The sequence below is a fragment of the Corvus hawaiiensis genome, chromosome 28 (genome assembly GCF_020740725.1).
Source record: "Corvus hawaiiensis isolate bCorHaw1 chromosome 28, bCorHaw1.pri.cur, whole genome shotgun sequence".
In the NCBI taxonomy this organism is placed as follows: Eukaryota; Metazoa; Chordata; class Aves; order Passeriformes; family Corvidae; genus Corvus; species Corvus hawaiiensis.
Window position 1 is genome coordinate 4,182,960 of NC_063240.1, and position 21,692 is coordinate 4,204,651.

The following is a 21,692-nucleotide window of genomic DNA, read 5'->3' on the forward strand; positions in this document are numbered from 1 at the left end:
TACAAACCCGGGGAGCACAATCCTGGCAGGATGGGTCACATCCTGCACCCAGCCCAGGAAATGGGGCACAGCCCTACCACCCTCCCGCCCCCGCACAACCTCCCACAGCAATCCAGCAGCCTGGTTCATTTAACTCTGTTTATTTCTTTCTTCTTTTTTTTTTTTTTTTTTTTTTGGTTGTTTTTGTGGGTTTTTTCGAAGTACCGTACAAAAAAAAAAATCCTCTTACAGTAACAAATACTGGGTTTACATTAGTAAACATCAACAGAAAGAGCAGAGAGCACTACTGCTGGTAACGGTACAGCTCGGGGGGCAGGTTATTCTTTATTGCATATACCTAGAAACTAAAACCTCACGCAGCCGCCACGTCCTCTCCGAGCACAAAGCTGACACCAGAGCCCTTGGGGGTTAAATGGGGGAGCCTGGAGCCCCCCGAGCAGGGACATGGAGGGATGAGTCCCAAACTGTGCCCCGGGGAGCAGGAAGAGCCAGGTGGCACCCACGGGACGCAGGTGTGTGGCTCGGCTGGGGGACGTGGGGGTCATAAGCAGCAAAGCACAGCCCAGCGCCTCGAAACATGGCCGGGTTCAGAACGAGCCAAAGCAGCAAAGGACAAATCACAACGAGCTTATGCTGGGGGAGCTCCAGGCGGGGCTTCCACCCCGGGGAGAGCAGGGAAAAGCTGCTGTTCAGGGAGCCAAGTGAAGCACCGTCAGGGAAAGGCAGCCCTGCGGAAGGGCATCTTCCTCCTCTTCGTACACAGGACGTGAGCAGTGCCCTGTCAAGGACAGGCCGCCAGCGGGCAGAGAAGGCAGTGCTGGAAGGTGCAGAGGGGTGACCATGACACCCCTTGGGCTGCGGCTGGACAGCAGGAGGGGACAGCATGGGGAGAACAACAGAAATTCAGCCAAAAGGATAAAAACACAGGATAAAGAGAAGCTGGAATTTCCCTGGGCAGCAGAGCCAGGTGAGCACCAAGCGAGTGTTGACAGGTGACAGCTTCAAGCTGAGACTCTCCCGGATGCTCAGCAGGTCCTGGCATGAGCCGGGAGCAAACCCTCCAGCAGGACTGGCCTCAAGCTCACGTTGAGGGGTGGTGGTCGAAGAACGTGGAGCCCATGGGGTGAGAGGCTGAGGATCCCATCTGCCTGCATCCTGTCCTGTGATGTGGGGATGTGCTGGAAGTGCAGGGATAAGCACAGGACCAGCAGAGTCCCCAGGCTGAAAAGGTGTGGGACACTAACAAAGCTTTGGAGTGTTGGTGCAGCCCCCCTGGCCACTCCACAGGAGGCCTCTGGAAAGGGCTGTGAGGACTGAGCCTCCCTGCCCCAGTCCCATGTGCCCTCATCTCTCACATGCCCAAGCCCCAACTATTCCCTTAATTATCCCTGGCAGCTTTTCCCAAGTGATCCCCAAAACCAACCCCCAACTCACTGCCTGCACCTGAGCACCAAACACTGACAAACCAGACCCAAAACCAGGGCCCAGGGCCTGGAGAGGACACGCAGGGAACGGGGGCTGTACAGTTGAGCATGGGAGAGCTGCCACAAGCAACCAGGAATGGGATGTTTGCTCCAGCAACCCCAGCTCCAGAAGGATCTGGGGACCTGCCCAGACCAAGGCAAGCAGCAGAGCAGGCCGGAGAGGGAGGGACAGCGTGGTCCCCAACGCAGGTGGCACATCAAGGGCAGGATGCAGGCACAGCACGAGCACAGAGCATCCCATGGATCCGGCAGAATCCAAGCTGCAATGGGAAACAGAAGCACCAAAGTCCATGGCATCCACCAGCCTGTCCCAAGGAGGAGCCTCTGAGAGGGAACGAGCCACTCTGGCAAATCAAGAGGACCAAGAATGCTCTCCTCCAGCCAGGCAGCTGAGATAACCCAGGAAAGCAAATGCCACCACAGCCTCAACTCTCAGCTCAGCTTTTAAAGCTCTTCCAGGCCCACCTGGGCTGCCCTGGGGCCCTCTGAGCTCAGATACAGCACCCTGCCCGCAGCAGCCAGCTGTGGTGGGCAGCCCTGCCCGGCCCCCATACAGTACCCACGATAGTAAGTGCTTTGCATTCGTAGTTCACCATCATGCAGATACACTTCAGCATGCCCTGGGCCCCACAGATGTGTCCTCCTGCAGCAGAGAGGTCCTTCATTCCAGGTAGGGCTCGTAGTGTGTGCTGGACTCCGGCCCTCTCCTGCTACAGCTGCAGGGCCCGAGGCTGTGGCAGCCTGGCAGCTGCTGCCCATGCTGGGGGTGGCACTGGGGGCTCAGCAAACACCAGCACCAGGGGAGCAGCTGGTCACAAAAAGAACCATATTTACAGAGCTACAGTCAGCTTCAACGGGTTACGTGTGCAGAGTCACCGAAACCGGCCGGAAACAACGAGCTGTGCATCCCACAGATGCTGCCAGGAAAAACACAGGTACCAACACGGATTTCACAGCTTCACTGGCACAACTAAGGCGGGAGATTCACGGCTAAGCTGATCCTCCCTGCCCAGGCAGCAACACTCCAGAGGTGGTTATGACAGGAGGGAATGGTGGCGAGGTGGGGCACAGCACGGAGCGAGGATCTCGGCCGGGGAGCCCCATGGAGGATTCTCCTTCCTAAGTGTGTCTCTGCATGCAAGAGCAGCACCCCTCGTACCAGACACCATCACAGCCTGCAAGGCCACCGAGGGAAGCGAGAGTGAAGGATGCGCACGCTCAATGGAGCCTCCTCCTCCGCCTCCTCCGGTGTCCAGGCAGGGAACCCCTCGGGCACAGCACCGAGGAATCAGGAACCAAAGCTCTACAGTGATGCGTAGCGGGGCGACCTGCCAGCAAGAAGGGGATCTGACCTGCTTATCACGGAAGGGGAGGGGGCTGTGCTTGCCCCCAGCAATTCAATCACAACTGGATCCCACCTCCTAGAGGCTGGAGCCCACTGGGAATCTACAGCCCAGCCTTTCTGTCCCATCAGCCAACACGGGTTTCAGCTACTGACCAAGAGGGACATCAGGAACGGTCACAGACATCTCAGAGGCTCTGAAGGAGCAGGAGCACAGAGACTCAACTATACAGGGTGCAAGAGTCCAGAGCCAGAAAGCAGTGCCCTGGGGAGAAGCTGAAGGCAGCTGTTGTGTTGTGTATGGGCTGCTCATCTGGCTGGTGGCTGGGAAAGGACCGGGTGAGCCAGCGTGACATTCAGGGAGTCATTGTGCTGCACCAGGGACGTGTGCTTGTAGTGCAAGACCAGGTCCTTGAGGGAGGCGTAGAGGTTGTAGGGTTCAGCGAACCCATAGCCCGTCGCTGTCTTGTAGATCACGCAGTGCTTGGTGTCACCGTCCACCCTGCCAGGGAGACATGGGAGCCTGGGTCAGCAGTGGCACAGGGACAGAGGAGCATGAGCAGGGCCACCAAAGCAACGTAAAGATACACCTGGCCCTGGCAGGAGAAGCCAAGGCAGATGGGAGCTGTCACCTCCAGGATCTGGCAAGGGGAAGGTGGAGCGATGTGGGAACACAGCCTGGGCCAGCCCCATCCCATCCCATCCCATCCCATCCCATCCCATCCCATCCCATCCCATCCCATCCCATCCCATCCCACCTGCACAGGGATACTCACACCACGGAGCAGGCGTAGCAGCCCTTCTGGCTGCTCTCACGGATCAGGAAGGTGCCGTCCCGTTTCCCGCACAGCATCTCCTCTGCCTGCACGCGGTTGATCTTCCCCACGTACCACGTCCGCTCCTCGTGGTGGGGCAGCTCCTCCTCGTCATCCATCATGGAGTACTGGCTGCAATCGAGCACAGGCAGGGTCAGACTCCCTGAATCTAGGCACAAGGCTCCCACACCACTCCCACACTGCTAGCTACCATCGCCCATCCAGCAGGGAAGACATCTTCATCCCCCGGTCAGGGAGCTGGGATTTACCCAGGGCTGCAGCACAGGCAGAACCAGCTGGCAGCCTGTGCTCCCACATCCCCCAAACCCCACAGCACACGAGCCGGACACTCACTCCTCTGTCTCGTTCTTGATGCCCAGCCACTCGTTGATCTTCTTCTGTCGGGCACCCTTCTGCGTCAGCCACCTGGGGAAGGAGGGCAGAGCTGAGCGCAGCTGCAGCGAGCCCCGGGCGTGGCCGTCACCAGAGGGCAGCAGCCGCCGCTGCCAGGGACCGCCGAGCCCCGAGGCCGCGCTGCGGGAGCGGCTCCTGCCCCCAGCGGGCCGCAAGCCGGTCCAACGAGCCCCGGAGCCCCGGAGGAGGCAGCCGGCTGGCTCCCGGGCCGCGCTGCGGGGGCACTACGTACACCAAGTACTGGTCCCGCAGCTTGCGCAGCTGCATCAGGTCTGGCTTGAGGCTGTTCATGCGCTTGTCGATCTCCCGGTTCTCCGAGGCTTGTTTCTTCAGGTCCTGCTCCAGCTTCATCTTGCTGTCGTGGATCTCTGTGATGCGGGACTTGAGCTTCTCAGAGTTCATGAGGATCCTGGGAGAAAGAGGGGGGTTTAGGCTGTGAGCCAGAGTGGGGGAGGTGGAGGAGGCAGCCTGCCAGCTCCAGCCCACAGCACGCTGCTGGAGAGACAAGGAGTCCGCGTGCCTCGGCTCTGTGCTGAGCCAGGAGGATCCTTCCAGCCCCTGGAGCCCTTCTCCAGGCAGGGCAGGCCACCACCACCCCCATCCTCACCGTTGCACCTCCTTCTCGTTGCCCTCCCTCCGGAAGCGCTCAATGTACTCCTTGCTGCACTTCTCCTGTGTCTGACACTGCTCCTCAAAGATCTTGATCGTCTCGTTGAAGGCCTCGATTGCCGTCCTCTTCATCTGCAGCTCCTGGGAGAGAAGGGAGGGAAAAGCTGAGGAACTTTTCTGCACATTTGCATCCCCTCTTTCAACTTCCCCAAAGCAGCTCTGTCCTTGCTGCAGGCAAAATATCCCTCTCCTCAAAGCACATCCTCTGGGGAGTCCCTCAAAGTCCATGAGCTGACAAATGGGGCAGCAGGTGGGTGCCCAATCTCTGGTCTCCCCTGTGCATAGCAGGGTGGCTGCCAGCACTGAGGGGGTGACAGAGCAGCCCTTGGGGGTGTCAGGCAGTCCATGGGGAAGGCAGTGCCCACGTACCTGGGACGTGCGTGTGTACTCCTCATACAGCAGGTCGTACTCCCAGCTCTTGTCCTGGTATTGCTGGTGATAAACCTTCAACTGCTCCCCCACAGCTTCCACACTGTCCTCCTTCACCACCTGGTCCTGCCACAGGCAGAGCCGCAGTCAGGACCTGCTCCAGCTGGTCCCACAAAACCCCACAACAAAACATTCCAGCACACAGGGAGAGGGATGGGACATCGGCATCTACCAAAGGGGCAGGGATGGCTGAGCAAACGCCCCTGGTTCAGGCTGTGCTTGCCAGCCATGTCCCTGTACGCCTCACCTGCTGGTACTTGGAGATGGGGTAGAGCAGCCTGGTGTCCAGCTTGGCGTTGTACTGGGCGAGCGACTCGTGCCGGTAATGGGTGATGAGTTCCACCACAGAGCCGAAAGTCAGGGGCTCCGAGAAGCCGTACTTGCCCTCCCGATGGAAGATCTTGATCAGCTTGTTATTGCCTCCCTTCCTGTAGTGGAGGGGAGAGGAGAAGGTGCTTACCACCACCCCAGCACCCTACACCAGCCAGAGATCTTGGCATCCCTGCAGCTGGGATGTGTCCCAAGAGCTGCACCCCAGAGGCTCCCAGGGGATCCCAGCTCCCAGAGGACCCCAGAGCCCTACCTGAGCGTGAGTGTGTATTCCCCCTGGATCTTGCTGGAGGCATCACGCACCAAGAAGGTCCCATCTGGTGTGTCCCGAAGCTTCTCATTCACCTCCTCCCTGCAAGGAACAGGATTGTCACGGCCTGTGAGGTGGCCCCAAGGCTCCCCTGATGGACAGGGCACCCCAGGTGTGAGCCTCCAGTCACCCCCTTACCGAGAAATGTCCCCCCAGTACCACTCGGCGTCCTGCAAGGGCGCGTTGTTCCCATTGGCCAGGCTGGCTGTGCTGGGCTTTGGCTTCGGTGGTTTGGGAGGCAGGGCTGTGAGAGCAGGAGGGTTGAAACAGGGTGAGCCCGAATCCCAGCTCCCCACTGGCAATCCCTTGGAGTGCTGAGTCTCCCTCCCTGCAGTGACTGGCCCAGGAAGGCCCCTTGGCCACTACATTGCCTGGAGCTGCTCCAGGCACATCTCCAGCAGCTCAACACCTTGAGCCGGCCTCCAGGCACAGCTGGGCTATCAAAACGCCCTTGGCAACCCAGCTGTGGGGGCAGAGAGTCCACACTCACAAATGCCAGCGCCCCAGGCCCCAAGGAGGGGTATTGCAATACCTGGAGGCAACTGTTCCGGCTCCAGCTCCTTTGCCTGCAGAAGTGTCTCCAAAAACAGCACGGAGAAGTCAGGGCTCAATTCTGGGCTGCAGGGAGAGAAGAGGCAAGTTAAGAACAGCAGTTGCAGAGGAGAACTGCTCCCAGGTCCCCTGGGGTCAGCTGGCTCATCCCAGCTGCCAGACCCCAGGCTGACACCTCTGAGTGCTGCCAGCAGTTTAACCCCACGTGCAGCCCAGCAGGCAGCCCTGCTGTTCCAGGCTGGACTCCTCGTCCTGGCAGGCACAGTGGCCGAAGCTGGGAACACTGCTGGAACCAAAAGCCTCACGTACCTGGCACCAGGCAGCCGAAGGAGAAGGGGGCCGAAGATCTCTCCCAGGGCCCGAGGGTGGAGGCTGTTGCTCTCGGCCTGCTGCGATACCTTCCCCAGATGCCGGAGCAGGAACTGCAGGGTGAGCGTGTTCTGCAGCGGGACTGCAGGCGACTCCAGGGCCAGCTGCAGCTGCTTCCGGCAATTCTCTGGCTGGGGGATCTCTGGGGAAAGAACAAGACACGAGGGAAGAGCTGGGACAGCCGGCACCACTCTCCACGCTCCGGCTGCGTCACAGCACAGGAGCGCTGGCAGCGGTGGGGGCCATGTGCCAGGCCCCAAAGGGACAGGAATTATTTTAATATCCCAGATGTGTCCATCCCACCCAGCTGCCCATTCCCAAGGCAGCCAGGGGGAGGCCCTTACCCTGCAGGATGCGAAGGATGTCTCCGTGCACCGACACTGGTACCACGGGGGAGGGCAGGTCCTGCAGGTAACCTCGCAGTGCCTCGCCCAGGGAGTGCACGTCCAGGGGCTCCAGGTCACCCAGGGTCCAATCTGCCAGGGCACAGATTTCCCATGGGAGGTGGACACAGCACTGCACACCCAGCTGGCAGCTCTGGTGCTGCCAACACCCATCCCAGAAACCATCACACACCAGCCAGCTATCATGGGACACAGCACCACGAGGGAGCTCAAGCAGCCCTTGGGCAGCCCATGTGACAGAGGATGCCTGAAATGCACCCCAGAAGTCAGCTGGCTCTGGGAACCCTGGCAGCTCCTTTGGGAGAGGGCAGAGGTCATTTTGGGTACCCACACCCTTTGCCATGAGCCCCAACACAGGAATTCTAGGCAGCCATAGCTTGGGTGAGAGTTTTACTCCCCACTGCCAGCAAGAGTTGAGCACAGACTGGGCAGCCACACACTGAAACCGAACAGGGAAAATACCTCCCTCGAACACAGGATTTTGGGAAGCACATAAAGCCTGTCCCTCGCTCCTGCAAGAGCACAGCCCGGGCTGACAGCACCGCGTGGTTGGGGTTTGCGGAAACGTCTGCGGGAGGAGACTCGCCAGCGTGGTGCCGGATGAGGCCCCAGCCCAGCTGAGAGGCAGACGGCTCCCAGGGCTCCCCGGCAGAGACATCAGCTGCCAGCACCATGGAGCCATGGCTCCAGCCACCAAGCTGAGCTGAAAGATCCTCTCCTGCTTATTAGTGGCGTGACAGAGCCAGAGGAGCCTCCAGCAGCCCATCAGCAGAGCACCCCAAAGACAGCGGGTGACAAGCACAGGGGTTCACTTGTTTGCCTGCGAGTCTCTGAGCCAGCACCACATCCCTTTGTTGCCCCCCACGGATGGTGCCAGAATCCCCTCTGTCCCATCCCTTCCATGCAGGACAAGGCATTTTGGGATGGGGAACAGCCCAGCCCCAGAGGCAGCGTGCTGGGAGTCAGGAACTGCCGGGGACAGGCGAGCCTGGCCTGGATTGCATTACTGCTGGCGCTGTCACATCCACTAATCTCCTCCATCTGAGCCGATTCGCCTCCACCGCACCGAGCTGGTTCTTACCGGTTCTCAGCGCCTGCCTCAGTTCGGAGCCAGATGTCCTGTACAGCATCTCGCTGTCCAACCCTGCAGAAGGGGGGACACTGCTGTCAGCTCCAGCACAGGCATCGTTTCAGTGCCAGCCAATGGCTGTGGCACGGCCAACCAGGCCTGGATGGCGTCCAAGCCAACCCCCTGCAGAGTCTGGCCCCTGGGTGGCCCCCCAGGACACCCGGTTCAGTGGCCCCATTTCTCCACCATGGCACAGATCCAGGCTGTAAGCGCTTCCCAAACCCCAGCACCCACCCAGAGTGTGTAGGTGCTCAAACCAATCACCCTCATAGGCCTCAGCAGCTCAACCCAGGGAGAAACATGAGAGCAGCTGTTTCCTGTGTGTCCCACAGAGCTCAGCTCCCATTGTGGGTTTTTGGGGTGTATCAGCCCCCCCAGTGCTCAGCATTGCCCCCTTACCTTTCTTCTCAATAGCTTCCACCAGCTTCACCAGGAGAGGCGGAGCAACCTCGGGAGGGCTGAACTGCTCCTGCAAGTCCGGGAGAGGAGACCCTGGGGGAGAGGGAGGGAGAGAAGGGCTCAGCACCAGCTCAGCCCTCAGCAGCAGAGCTGGGCCAGGGCACAACCCAGGCAACTCCCAACAGGGGCAAGGAAAGCCGTGGCCCCTGCTGTGAGGCTGTGACCCAGGCAAACACAGCATGGAGCCTGCGAGGAACCTGTCCAGGAGCCAGCACAGCACTTGTTGAGCTCCAGCCCTGACTGGGTGTGCGCAGGGAGATCTCTACTGCTCCCTGCAGAGGCTTGGAGACAGAGCCCATCCCCCTGGGAACTCACACCCCCCCGGGCAGGCAGGACAGGGGTTACCAGGGCTCCTGGAGCTCAGGGCTGGGTCCCTGCCCAGCACAGGGGCTGCGCAGGGCTGGCAGCAAAGCGGGGCCAGGGAGCTCGATTTGCTCGTCGTGGTGAGCTGTGATTAATCCAGCGATTCAGACACAACGCCATGTCAGCAAATTCCTGCCCTTGATTGCTCGTTTAACATGGAAACCGGCCCTGTGCCTCCCCCTCCCCGTGAGCCCACAAGCCTCTGTGCAAGCTGCTACAGGGCAGACAGCCCGTGGCACGGGACCAGGGTCCCCCCATTCCTGGGGGATGTGCAGCCCCGTGTCGGGTGGTATTTCACTGCCACTTCCAGAAAATCTTGAGGTTCTGGCTCCAGGCACCCCCTTCCTCCGTGCATGCCGGGGCATGAGCACACAGGCCTGGCTGAGGAGCTGCCAGCAGGAGGTTTGCCGAAGGATAAGCGGTGCCAGGCTCCATCCCGCTTCCAAAGGAGCACCAGCCGGAGCAGGAGGCTCCTCTGGGCTGGTTCACAGCACCCGGCAGACCCTGGGGAGCCCACAGTGGGTGAGGACACCCAGCACGCTCCACTCTGCAGAGGCAGAGGCAAAAGGCTGCTCCCCATTGCGAAACAGCTCCGTTGTCATGGATCTGACCCGAACTCGCCTGGTGGGGTCTCACCACGAGGCACAGCAAGCTGGAACTGCGCACCCAGCTCAGCCTCCTGCACCCACGGGCTCGAGGGGAGACGGAACAGCCATGGGAAGGGAAGCACACGGGTCAGGCACCCAGCAGCTCTGCAAGAGCCTGTGCTACTGGAGCGGGGGGGACAATCCCCCCCTGGAGCGAGCCCCTGGGCATGGAAAGGGGCCCAGCGTGGTGCGGGTTGGGGTGGGGAAGCTGCAGGCAAGCTTCCAGGCTGGCAGCTCCCAGCCTGACCCTTGGGAAGGGCTGAAGGGAGAGTAAATACTGGTGCTGCCCACGTGGCCCGGCCGGGAATGTGCTGCTTCAGCAGGCAGCAGCTTGTCTTTTTTTGTCAGGCACAGAGCTGGAGCCAGCAGCGACTCCTGAGCCTGCCGGGCCTCCGGGCTGGGCTGCCGCGAACAAGGCTGCTCACAGCACGGCCCGGGCAGCTGCGGAAATATTCCCGAGCCGCATTTTCCGCTCGTGTTCTCTGCGGAAGGCAAACACCAGCAGCTCGTAAATCCACTGGCAGAACACGCTGGGTCTCGCTGCTCCGCGCGGCCAGCCCTGCTCCCGGGCTGCGGGACAGCTGTGGCACTGGCCCTGCTCCACGAGTGACACTGAGGGGCTAAGGGGTCCCTGCAAGCCAGGGCAGGACCTGGGAAGCAGGGAAGGAGCTTTGTGGGGCAGCCAGGAAACGGTTCTGCACCTCCTTAAGTGCAGACCATGAAGAAGTAAGACAGGCTTGGCTCAAATACGGTTTTTCCATTGCAAAAATGTGTCTCCCCAGCAGAATACAGAATACAGAAATAAAGAATCACAGAATATCCTGAGCTGGAAGGGACCCACAAGGATCTTCAAGACCAGCTCTTAAGTGAATGGCCCATATGGGGATCAAACCTGCAGGCTGAGTGTAAAATGGCTCCGGGTGTTTGAACTGCCTCCCTGCAGGCCCTGCCTGTGCCCAGAGTGGAGGTTGGCTCTGGGGATACACCCAGAGGGGACAGGGCTGGCACTGCCCTCATGTGCCCTGGTACCCCACCCTCCATCTCCAGGCAGAGGCCAGCTTTTGGTTTCCTTCCCAAATTTCTTTTCTGTGTTTCAGGAGCTTTGGCACGTATCTTTTTCCACCTCCCAGAGACCCCACCGGTGGCTTTGATTGCCCAGACACGCCTCCACCAAGCCCCCTTGAGAAGAGGGGAGAGCCGATGAGGGCAGAAATCCAGCCCCCGAGGGAGCACCGGGCTGGATGCAGGCGAGGCCAGCACATCCAGCACAGAGCACATCCCAGGCTCCCAAGAGGAGCTGCTTTCTTGGAAAGGCAGGTTGCGAGCGGGATGACTCAGGTCAGGCTCTCGCTGCCAACCCAAACGCACGCAGGGCCCGGCCGCATTCCCACCCTGCGGAGATGTTTCCTGGGGCCGCCCCTCCGGCTCCGGGAGCAGGAGCGAGAGAGGCAGCTGCAGGGAGCTGCACCAGCCCCACAACCCCGGTTTTGTAAGACCCAGAGGTATTTTCACATAGCCAGAAGTATCTGCTGGGGTAGCTGTGGCTTCCAGGCAGAGAGGGATGGGGAGGACACAGCAATGCCAGCTGGGAGCGTTCCCTGGCACCCTCCAGCTCCTGCTGCTGACCCCACTCCTCCCATGTACACCAGCACAGGGTCTTCTGCAAGGCATGGGAAGGCAAAGTGTGGCTGTCACCCCTCAGAGAATCCTGGAATGGTTTGGATTGGAAGGGACCTTAAAAGATCACCCAGTTAAAACCCCCCTGCCTAATTCCACTAGATTAAGTTGCTCCAAGCTCCATCCAGCCTGACCTGGAACACTTCCAGGGATGGGGCAGCCACAGCTGCTCTGGGAAACCTGTGCCAGGGCCTCACCACCCTCACAGTCAGGAATTTCTTCCCAATATCTAATCTAAATCTCTCCCTGTTTTAATTTAAATCTTCCCCCTTGTCCTATCACTATCTGCCTGTATAAGAAGCTTCTCTCCCTCTTTTATATAAGCTCCCTTTAAGTACTGGAAGGCCACAGTAAGGTCTCCCAGATCCTTCTCTTCTCCAGGTGAGCACCCCCAGCTCTCCCAGCCTGTCTCCAGAGCAGAGGGGCTCCAGCCCTCGGAGCATTTCCGTGACCTCCCCTGGACTCACTCCAACAGGTCCACATCTTTCTTGTGCTGAGGACTCCAGATCCAGACTCAGCACTGCAGGTGGGAGTCTCACAAAGGAAGAGTAGAAGGAGAGAACCCAGGGGCTGCTGAGCCCTGGCCACAGGGTTTGTGTGCCTGGGAGCCAAAAAAAGAGGCTAAGAGCAGGCAGATGCCACAGCTCCACAGGCAGGGCTGAGGCACGTTGGCACTCCTGGACCGGGTCCGTGCCAAGGCCAGGCCAGCTGGGAGGCAGCCGCAGGTGCAGGACAGCCCATGCCCAGCTCCAGGGTGGCTGCCCAGCCCCAGCGAGGGCTCAGCGACCCGCGGGGAGGGCTGGCTGCCAGGCAGACAAGCAATTAGCTCCAGTTCTCAGAAGCGCTCTTTTAGACCCTGACTTTTCTCCTCTTGCCCAGAGACAAGTAATTGTGTCTCTCAGCAGGGCTGAGCAGCTCTTGGCAGGGAGCACTGCCCCAGGCACTGCAGAGTCGGGGAGGTGGTGGCTGAGAGAGGTCAGGACTTACCCTGAAGGGAGGCAGCCTGGCAAAAGTCAGTGGAGCAGGGAGAGGGACCATGGGGATCCTGGCTGGTTGCACAACAGAGAAGGAGAAAGATCTTGGAGCAGTAAGAGTGGGACAAGGCTTGCCCCAGGAAGCTCTGCTGAGCAGATTGGCAAGCTGGAGGAACAAAGTGCTTTTCTCTGGGCCAGGACTGACAGAGGCCAGCTTTTGGCTGCGGCTCAACTGCACTGCTGCTGGTGGGGCAACCCAGTGCTGCTGAGCTGAGGGTTTCACCGCTGTCCTACAAAGCCACTCACACACTCTCATCTGTCACACAGCGAGACTGGACGTATCCCGGAGCAACAGGGCACACAGCAGGGCTTACCTTGCTCCAGAGCCTCGGGCAGCCGGCAGCCGCTGGCCCCTGGCGTGGCGGGCAGAGGTCTCTGCACTCGGGGTCGGTGCGAAGGGACGGCGATTTTCACCGGCCCCACGTACTCCACGTAGGTGCCAGGAAAGTCCCCCTTCTGCTTGGTGCGCTCGTTGACACCCAGGATCCACCCGATCTGATTGGGGGTCTGCTCATCTCCATCTTTGAAGCCCAAGGCTTGCAGGGCCCCCTTGCTCACGACCAGGATGTCTCCGGGCAGCAGGTCAATGTCCTCCTCGCGCTCCTTGCGGTAGGGGTAGAGCGCGCGGTACTGGAAGCCGTCGGTGCTGCCCATCCTCTCTGCCGGGGGAGAAGGGCTCTGAAGGGTGAGGCAGCACGTTCCAGGTGGGAGAGGAGGGCCCTCAGAGGCAGCTCTCCCCCATCAGCACTCTGAACTGTCTCTGTGTGAACCGGCACACCAGGAGCCTGGTCTGGGTGCCCCGGAGCGCTTAGGTGCAGCCCCTTTTCCTTAGCTTGAAACCACGATTCAACCAAATTATGGAGCAAAGGGAGAAGGAGACGAACATAATCCAGCACTGGTGAGTGAGCATGCAGCAAAGAAACCCGAGATCAGAGTCTGTTTCACCAAAAAAGCCAGTCTCTTGGGGTCTGGGGAGGAAAAGCACAGTAGGCTTCCAGCCTGGAATAGCGTGGCACACTATGTTCCCCTTCCCAGTGCCTGCAAAGAGAAGAAGACTTGTCACTGCACAGCCAGGCACCCCACACCCTCCCAACACGCCAACATTCAAACTAGGGGTTCACCTGAGAGAGGCAGGACTCGTTTCTCTCCTACCTAGCAGCTGATGCTGAGCTCTGGATCCAACCAGGACATGCTAATCCCGATTTACACTCCCAAAAGCAAGTGAGGAGCCAGCGGCTGTGGGCAGGAACGCTGCCTCCTCTCTGCTACAGCCAGGCACCAGCTCTGCATCTTAAAGAGGTTCACCCCTGCTTCTTCAGCTTACCCTCCTCGAAGCACTTATGCAAACAAGGAGACAACAAGTGGGACAAAACAGCCTTTATGCAGGATAACTTTTGCATACAGAAAAGGGTGACCCTGCACCCACCAGCTGCAGGCCCTGAATAGGAGCAGAACAAACAGATTTAACCTTCCCTTGTTAAATCGATTAAATTTCACAGTTCACCTTTACATCTCGCCATGCAATCCCCCACAAAGGCATCTTCTGAAGAGAGCTGCCCACAAATGTAGGTTAACCACGCTTTCAGCAAAAGGCGTTTGAGATGCACTGCCATTCCCACAGAGCAGCACTTCAAAGCTTTGCTCTGAGCAAAAAGTCAATTTTTGAATTTTTCAAAAGCAGCAACAGCATCAAGCGCAGGCACGGGTTCTTTTTGCAGAGATGGAGGCAAGAGGAGTTAAAATAATCTTTAGAAGCCTTCAAGTCTACTTAGAGCTCCTAACTGCCTTTCAGCTATTCAGAGAGAAATTGAATATGCTGCCTGCCCTGCCCAGAAATCCACCAAAAAGAATAAACCTGGGTTATAACATGTTGTTGAAGAGATGTACGAGCCGGGACGTTCCCACCAGCCAGGCACATCCTCTTTTCCCATCCCCTCCCGGCTGCACAGGCCAGTTTTCCACCTCCCTCAGGCAAATCCCAGAGTTCTGGTTCCCGCAGAAATGGCGTGTGGTCGAGGACCGGACCTACAAGGCACCGGGGCAGCCAGAAACCAGCTTTCCCAGGGACACCTTGGGCCTGCTGAAACGGTGCAGGTCCTGTTAAAGGCTTGAGCTGTTTTGGCCCAGAAACCACCAAACCCAGCTCAAACTCTTGAGTCTCATCTGAAAACTATTAATGAGCAGGAAGGTGCATCTCAGGGCTGTGGGAGCCTGGGCAGAGGGAGGCAAGGAGGCAAAGGGAGCCAGGACAACCCTCCCAGAGGGGTCAGTGAACAACCAAGCATGGCACAAAGCCAGGGCTGCCGGTTGGACTCTGTGACAGGCACCAACGGTGGTGATCTGCAGGGCTTCTAAATAACCCTTCCGGGCCAGCAATACCTTACAGTTCATATCAGCTACAAGTCCCTCTTTCCTCCTGCACATGTTATCGCCCCTGCACGTGTCACCACACCTGCACGTGCTGCCACAGCTGCACGTGCTGCCACAAAGTCTGAGACCGGGGTGAGTCCCCCGAGAGGAGCCAGCCCCACCTCTCCGCAGCCAGGCTCTCCAGCTCGGCACCAGGGCTCCTTCCCTTGACAAGGACAAAAGGCACAAAGAGGCCATGGCACAGGAAACCTGTGCAGCAGCCAGAGCCCGCACCGCCTGCCTGAGCTCGGGCAGGCGTCCCAGCCGGGCTGTCTTTGCCATGAATGAACAGGCAGTGCCCGCGGGGAGGTGAGGCACTTGCGGCCAGAGGCGGGTGGGGAACAGGATTGAGCCTGATCCAGCTTGCTGGAGAGCTTCTCCAGAACTCCAGGAGCAACACCAGACTGCAGAATTCATGGAGAGACTCTACAGAGGTTTCTGATGTTCATAGGGGAAGTAACTCATCCCAGCACAGCTGCTGTGAAAGCTCCCACCATGCTGGGATGGCGGCTGCAGGGAACTCGCAGCAGGGCCCGCATTTCCCCAATCCAACCAGCCCCAGCCAGGAAAATATTACTTCATAATCCACAGCATAAAGAGAGATTTATGACCAGGCTTACTAGCTGCCCCTCTGAGTGCTGCCTGTCAGGGTCCCCCAGAGTGGAGTCACAGTGCCGGGGGCACTGTCTGACTGCCAAGGGCCTGAGTGGCTGCTGCCCGCTGGGCACAGCGCCAGCAGCTCCCCCTCTTCCCGGGGAGGACAGACCCCAGAGTGCACCCAGAGGCAGCAGAGCCCATCCCCAGCAGGGTCTATAGTCCCCCACAGGCACCCCCCCAGCTTCCACCCGCAGATCCCAGCCCCGACTCCAGGCACCTCCGACAAGCCGCTGCAGCTGAAGAGGCTGGAAGGACAAAATGCTCAGGCCTGGCAAACTTGTTCAGTAACTTTTAAAAGCAGATCTGCGTGCAGGGGTGGGAAGAGGAGGGTGACTCCGGAGCACCGAGTGTCTCCAAAGAGCAGGTCCCGCAGCTTCTTCCAACCGACTCCTTCCACAACCTTCTTCCCTGGGGTGGGAACGCAGGCACAGCTCTGTGCCACCGCGCTCTCCACGTTCCAGCAGGTCACCGGGCACATGAAAAAATCCAGAGAACTCAGAGCCAGAAGATTCCTGGAGAAGTCTCACCTGCTTTCCCCACACTCAGCCCAGGTGGGCACTGAGTGCTTGTGAACATGGGTGAGGAGACCCCCAGGAGACCCAAATCCTCATGGCTAATGCCAGCACTGTCCTCTCCAGGGGCAACAGTTGTCCTCTATCCTGCCACGGACCCAGCCAGAGGCTTCCCTGACTGAGCTGCAGAAAAGCTCTGCACCCTCGGAGAGCAGCTGACGGAATTTTTGGGGACTGGGAACACACACTTCCCAAAGCCCTGGAACAGCTCTTTGGAAGGAAGGCAGCGCCGAGAGGCCGGGACACGCACAAGCCTGTCGGCTGGAAGCACACCTCCAAGCAGGAGAGAGGGAGCACCTTGCCAAAAGATTTGTGCTGGGCCCAGCTCCAGGTTTGCTCGGCTCTCAGAGAGGAACCTCGTGTGTCTGTGCTGGCGAGCACTTGCTTAGGCTGCTCTGAAAATCCCATGCATCAGACAGCTAAATACCTTTGGTAAATCTATCTCAGCGCCCAGAAACAATCCCTCAATTCATTAACTGCTGTCAATACTTGCTTTGTTTAATACATTGGTTTGAAACAAAAAACACATTACAAGTCTTTTTGTCTGTGCCCAGCACATAAATAAAAGCATCTTAACATTTTAAATGTGGTTCCTATGCTTTTTAAACCCAGTTCCAAATGCAGTTCAAAGTGCAGCTTGAATTGAAGCAAGATTGAGAGTTACTTTCCTTCCAGTGAGGGGAAAGAATGCATAAAAATATTTAAAAGAAGAATATGCTCACAACAGTATACACAGCTCCAACCTCTCCAAGTTACATCAGATCCTCAGCAAGCAAAACAAACACCAGACTGAGTTTTGAACTGCAAGTTACAGACAAAAAGAACAAACTTTTCCTTTAACAAAAAGAGAAAATAGAACAATGCAATGATGGATGGGAATAAAAATGGACAGGGAATTGCCTGCCACCGTGACATCTGCTGCTGCATCACGTCCTTCTGACCCACGCAGCCAGGGCAGCTCTGATGGCCTCAGCTCCTGAAGCTGGCAGTGGCAAGCATGTCACAGATCGTGCTGTACCCACCAGCACCCACAATGCCGAGTGGCAGAGGCAGGGAGGGTAAGAGCTTGGCAACCCCTGATTTATAGCCAGGACAAACAGCACAGCAAATCCCTGTGCTCCCAGGCAGCTTCCCGGGCCTGCTGCCTCCCCAGCAGGAACAATGACTGGAAAAACGACTCGCAAGGCTGGAGCCATGAGCGAGGCCATGGAGGAGGCAGCAGTGCCACGAGGAGCTGTGGGGGAAGGAGCCGGGAGAGCCCGCGGGGAGCCGGTGCGGGCGGGAAGCGGAGCTGGACACGCTCCAGCAGCTGCCCCTGGGGAAGCAGCCAGCGGAGCAGGGAGAGCTGGAGCCCGGGCTGGCCACGGCGCTGCCAAGCCAGCTGGTATTTCCTTCCAAACAGGGAAAAGCTGCAGGGGAGGAGGGGAGTTATGCCTGAGCCGTGCCCGAGCCAGGCATGGGACAGCCGAGGCCGTTTTCGCCTCTTCTCTTCCCCAGAAATGCTTCCCAGCCAGCAACAGATCGCCAGGAGCAAGAGATCTCCCAGGAGCAGCAGCTCCTGCCCAGAGCCACAAGCCACTCTTTGCCAGGGACACAGAGCATTTACTGCTCATGCTTGAGTTTCATTAAATATTTTGCTTTATTCACCAAAGCCCGAGGAAGTGAAGGAATATCTGAAATACTTCACTGAAAAGGTCAATGTCATGGTTAGCAGGGACATGAGGAGCTGAATAAATCAGGAATGACCAACACCTTCCTCACTTTTGGGAGACCACTGGAGGTGCCAGGGACCTCCTGCTCAAAGGCTGGACAGCATGAGAGCACCCCAGGCAGTCTGCACACCGACTCCAAGCCTTCTCATACTGTTCAGAGGCTTCTCCAGACACTGAAAGTCCTTGCTCCAGCTGAAGCTTGTTCTCTCTTAACCACCTCAGAAACTTTCTCCTCCTCCCTACAAGAGCTTTTTACTTGGCCAGAGACTTTTATTTGCTGGCAGCAAGCAGAGAAAGACCCAGCACCCAACACCAGCCCCATCACCTCACTCCAGGCTGCCTTTACACCATCCCCCATGCAGCAAGCACACACTAATTCCATTTTAGGAGCATTTATAGAGCTGGCTTTAGGGATATAGAAACTCAGGAGCTGTATTTTGGCAAAAAAATCACAGTTCTAAAAAAAACCTGAGTACATGAAAAAAAAAATCCAACTGCTCTTGCTAACTTATCTGCTTAAAATCACATTCCCCAGGGTATTTGGAATTTATATGATTTATTAGCAGCTCTGCACAGCTCAGCAATCACATGAAGTAACCGGCGAGGTAAGAAGCACCCAGGTTAATAGACCAGCATGATTTGGATATTGGTGAGAAAGCCAAGACCTTCCAACTTGATAAATCCACCATCCCTTCCTCTGTCTGCTTTTTATCTTCCATTACCAGGCTACTTTAGCTCCAAGCTGTGGCTCCAGAGATTCCCAGAGGAATTAAAAGAGCCCTCGATATTATAAATACTCTTCTTCATTGTAAACACACCCCGGCACTTGGAGCTCTGACACGGCTCCAAACTGGCTCCGCAAACCACTCTGCTCCTCGCCACATTCCAGCTGAGCCGCGCTTTCCTTTCCAACCCAGCACTTTTGTCCAAGCGAGACCCAACTGCGGGCAAAAGGATTTTCCTGTGTGCTTAAAACCTTGTTCCAGCGAGTTGGGAATGGGGGATTTTGGGGCAGAGATCAGCTTTAGGAGGAACGAGTCCGTGCCACGAACCACACGGGCAGATGGAAGCACGAGCTGCCCACGTCAAAGAGAGTCACCAAAGAAACCAAACCATGGCTTGGACTTTCCCACATCGTGGAAGGCTGGAGCAGAGGCCAATCCAGCCTCGGGGACACACCAGCCCTTCACATGTCAGGGAAGGGTGGGGGAATGGCCAGGAAAGCAGTGATTTAGGCTATATTTACTCAGCTGTCTCCATTCTCTGCTCTCACAGAGAAAGTCACAGGGCCAGTTCCCCAGCGGCTCCAAGAGCTGCTTGGGAAATCAAAGCCGCACATTAATGGGAGGAGAGGCAGCCACGGCTCCATTGAAAGGCAACGCTGGGGCCACTCCAGCTCTTCACAGCTCTCATTTTTCAACAGTTTTGCCCCCTGGCTTCTTTATCTCCCATTGATCACAGAACCCCAATTTGGGAGGTACGTGACCATGGGAATTTTCCTCCTCAAGGCAATGAGAAATATCCACAGAAGGAAAAGAAATACAGTGACCAACCTCCCTGGGAAGCAGTGGGCTGGCTCATCCCAGAGCGAGGGTTTGGGGGATATACTATGTTAAGAGAAAGCAAAGCCACCCTTGAGCTGAATTTGGCACGTCCAGACGGACAGGCACATCCCTGGGGCACCAGCTCCAGCCTGGGAACTGCTGGGGCCGAATTAACCCCGGGCAGGGGGAACAAACAGAGCTGGGACCTTGGAAGGCCACTCTGGTTTCACCGCCCCCGGGGGTCCCCAGGAGCCTCGGCAATGGGGACTGCACCGTGCTGAGGGGGTCCCTGCACTGTCACCGCTGTGGGGACAGCGGCACAGGGCACTCTGTGATGGCACTGCTGGGTTGCAGAGAACCCGAGGGGAGCGGTGGGCACAGCCCGGGCACTGGGGGGGACAGGGACAGCCCGGGGGGGATCGGGGGGCACAGCCCGGGCACTGGGGGGGACAGGGACAGCCCGGGGGGGATCGGGGGGCACAGCCCGGGCACCGGGGGGGACAGGGACAGCCCGGGGGGGATCGGGGGGCACAGCCCCGGCACCGGGGGGGACAGGGACAGCCCGGGGGGGATCGGGGGGCACAGCTCCGGCACCGGGGGGGACAGAGACAGCCCGGGGGGGGATCGGGGGGCACAGAGAGGACACGGGGACAGCCCTGGGGGGACCGCGGGGCATAGCCCTGGCATCACGACGAAGCCACACGGCAGTGGCACTGCCCTGGCAGTGGGACACCCTGCGCCACCACCTCCCGAAGGGTCCGAGCACATCCTCGAGGCTGCCCCATGAGGGACAGAGCCTCGGCCCGGGGCCCATCCCGGTGCTCCCCGCCAGGCCCCGGGGCGCCTCACGCTGAGGGGGGTCCCGACGTTCACCCTGGGCCTGGTTCCGATGCCGGGCCGCTCTCCCCGATCCCGACCCCCCCGATCCCCATCCCGCCGTTCCCGGCCCTGTCCCACCTCTCCGCCGGCCCCATCCGCCGCCGCTCGCCTCCAGCCCGCTGCTGCCTCCGGCCCGGCGGAGCCTGGGACAGGCCCGAGCGCCGCCGGAACTGCCCGAACCCGCCCCGGAAACAGCCGACAGTAGCCGAGAGAGAACGGAACTGCCCGAACCAATCCCGGAAATAACCGAGAGCAGACGACAGAGGACGGAGCTGCCCGAAGACTCCGGCCCCGCCCCTCCCCTGGCCCGACCACCATCGGGGCCCCGCCCCTCCCGCGAGCCGCTCCGGAAGGAGCCGAGGGGGCCCGGAGAGAGAGCGCGGCGGCGCCCCCTGGTGGTGAGCGGAGCGGGCACCGCATCGGGCACCGGGATCGCACCGGGAACGGGGCACAGCACCGGGATCGAACCGGGAACGGGGCACAGCACCGGGACTGCACCGGGAACGGGGCACAGCACCGGGATCGAACCGGGAACGGGGCACAGCACCGGGACAGCACCGGGAACGGGGCACAGCACTGGGATCGAACCGGGAACCGGGCACAGCACCGGGACAGCACCGGGAACGGGGCACAGCACTGGGATCGAACCGGGAACGGGGCACAGCACCGGGACTGCACCGGGAACGGGGCACAGCACCGGGATCGAACCGGGAACCGGGCACAGCACCGGGACAGCACCGGGAACGGGGCACAGCACTGGGATCGAACCGGGAACAGGGCACAGCACCGGGATCGAACCGGGAACGGGGCACAGCACCGGGACTGCACCGGGAACGGGGCACAGCACCGGGACAGCACCGGGAACGGGGCACAGCACCGGGATTGCACCGGGAACCGGGCACAGCACCGGGATCGAACCGGGAACGGGGCACAGCACCGGGACTGCACCGGGAACGGGGCACAGCACCGGGATCGAACCGGGAACCGGGCACAGCACCGGGACAGCACCGGGAACGGGGCACAGCACTGGGATCGAACCGGGAACGGGGCACAGCACCGGGATCGAACCGGGAACGGGGCACAGCACCGGGACTGCACCGGGAACGGGGCACAGCACCGGGATTGCACCGGGAACCGGGCACAGCACCGGGATCGAACCGGGAACGGGGCACAGCACCGGGACTGCACCGGGAACGGGGCACAGCACCGGGATCGAACCGGGAACGGGGCACAGCACCGGGATTGCACCGGGAACCGGGCACAGCACCGGGATCGAACCGGGAACGGGGCACAGCACCGGGACAGCACCGGGAACGGGGCACAGCACCGGGATTGCACCAGGGTTGCACTGGGCACTGGGACTGCACCGGGATCGCACCGGAACGGGGCACAGCACCAGGCACTGGGGCTGCACTGGACACCGGGATTGCACCGGGAACAGGGCACAGCACCGGGATTGCACCGGGAACCGGGCACAGCACCGGGATCGAAC

At 59.4% G+C, this 21,692-nt stretch overlaps 1 protein-coding gene across 2 annotated transcripts; it reads right to left on the reverse strand.

Annotated features, from left to right (window-relative positions):
* Positions 1 to 176: 176 nt before the first annotated feature.
* Positions 177 to 20,385, reverse strand: PIK3R2 (phosphoinositide-3-kinase regulatory subunit 2). Of its 2 annotated transcripts, none has more exons than XM_048287836.1 (16): positions 20,279 to 20,385; positions 12,742 to 13,465; positions 8,647 to 8,739; positions 8,200 to 8,262; positions 7,059 to 7,190; positions 6,655 to 6,856; positions 6,326 to 6,411; positions 5,932 to 6,037; positions 5,737 to 5,835; positions 5,401 to 5,581; positions 5,094 to 5,219; positions 4,663 to 4,805; positions 4,288 to 4,464; positions 3,996 to 4,067; positions 3,603 to 3,773; positions 177 to 3,328 (listed from the first exon to the last, which is right to left on the reverse strand). In XM_048287836.1, exons 2-16 carry the CDS (start codon positions 13,079 to 13,081, stop codon positions 3,136 to 3,138), a joined length of 2,184 nt encoding a protein of 727 aa, XP_048143793.1. In that variant the 5' UTR covers positions 13,082 to 13,465; positions 20,279 to 20,385; the 3' UTR covers positions 177 to 3,135. The 2 variants fall into 2 exon arrangements, with proteins under 2 accessions (XP_048143793.1, XP_048143794.1); XM_048287837.1 differs by lacking the exon at positions 20,279 to 20,385 and adding an exon at positions 16,021 to 16,262.
* Between the last annotated feature and the right edge of the window lie 1,307 nt (positions 20,386 to 21,692).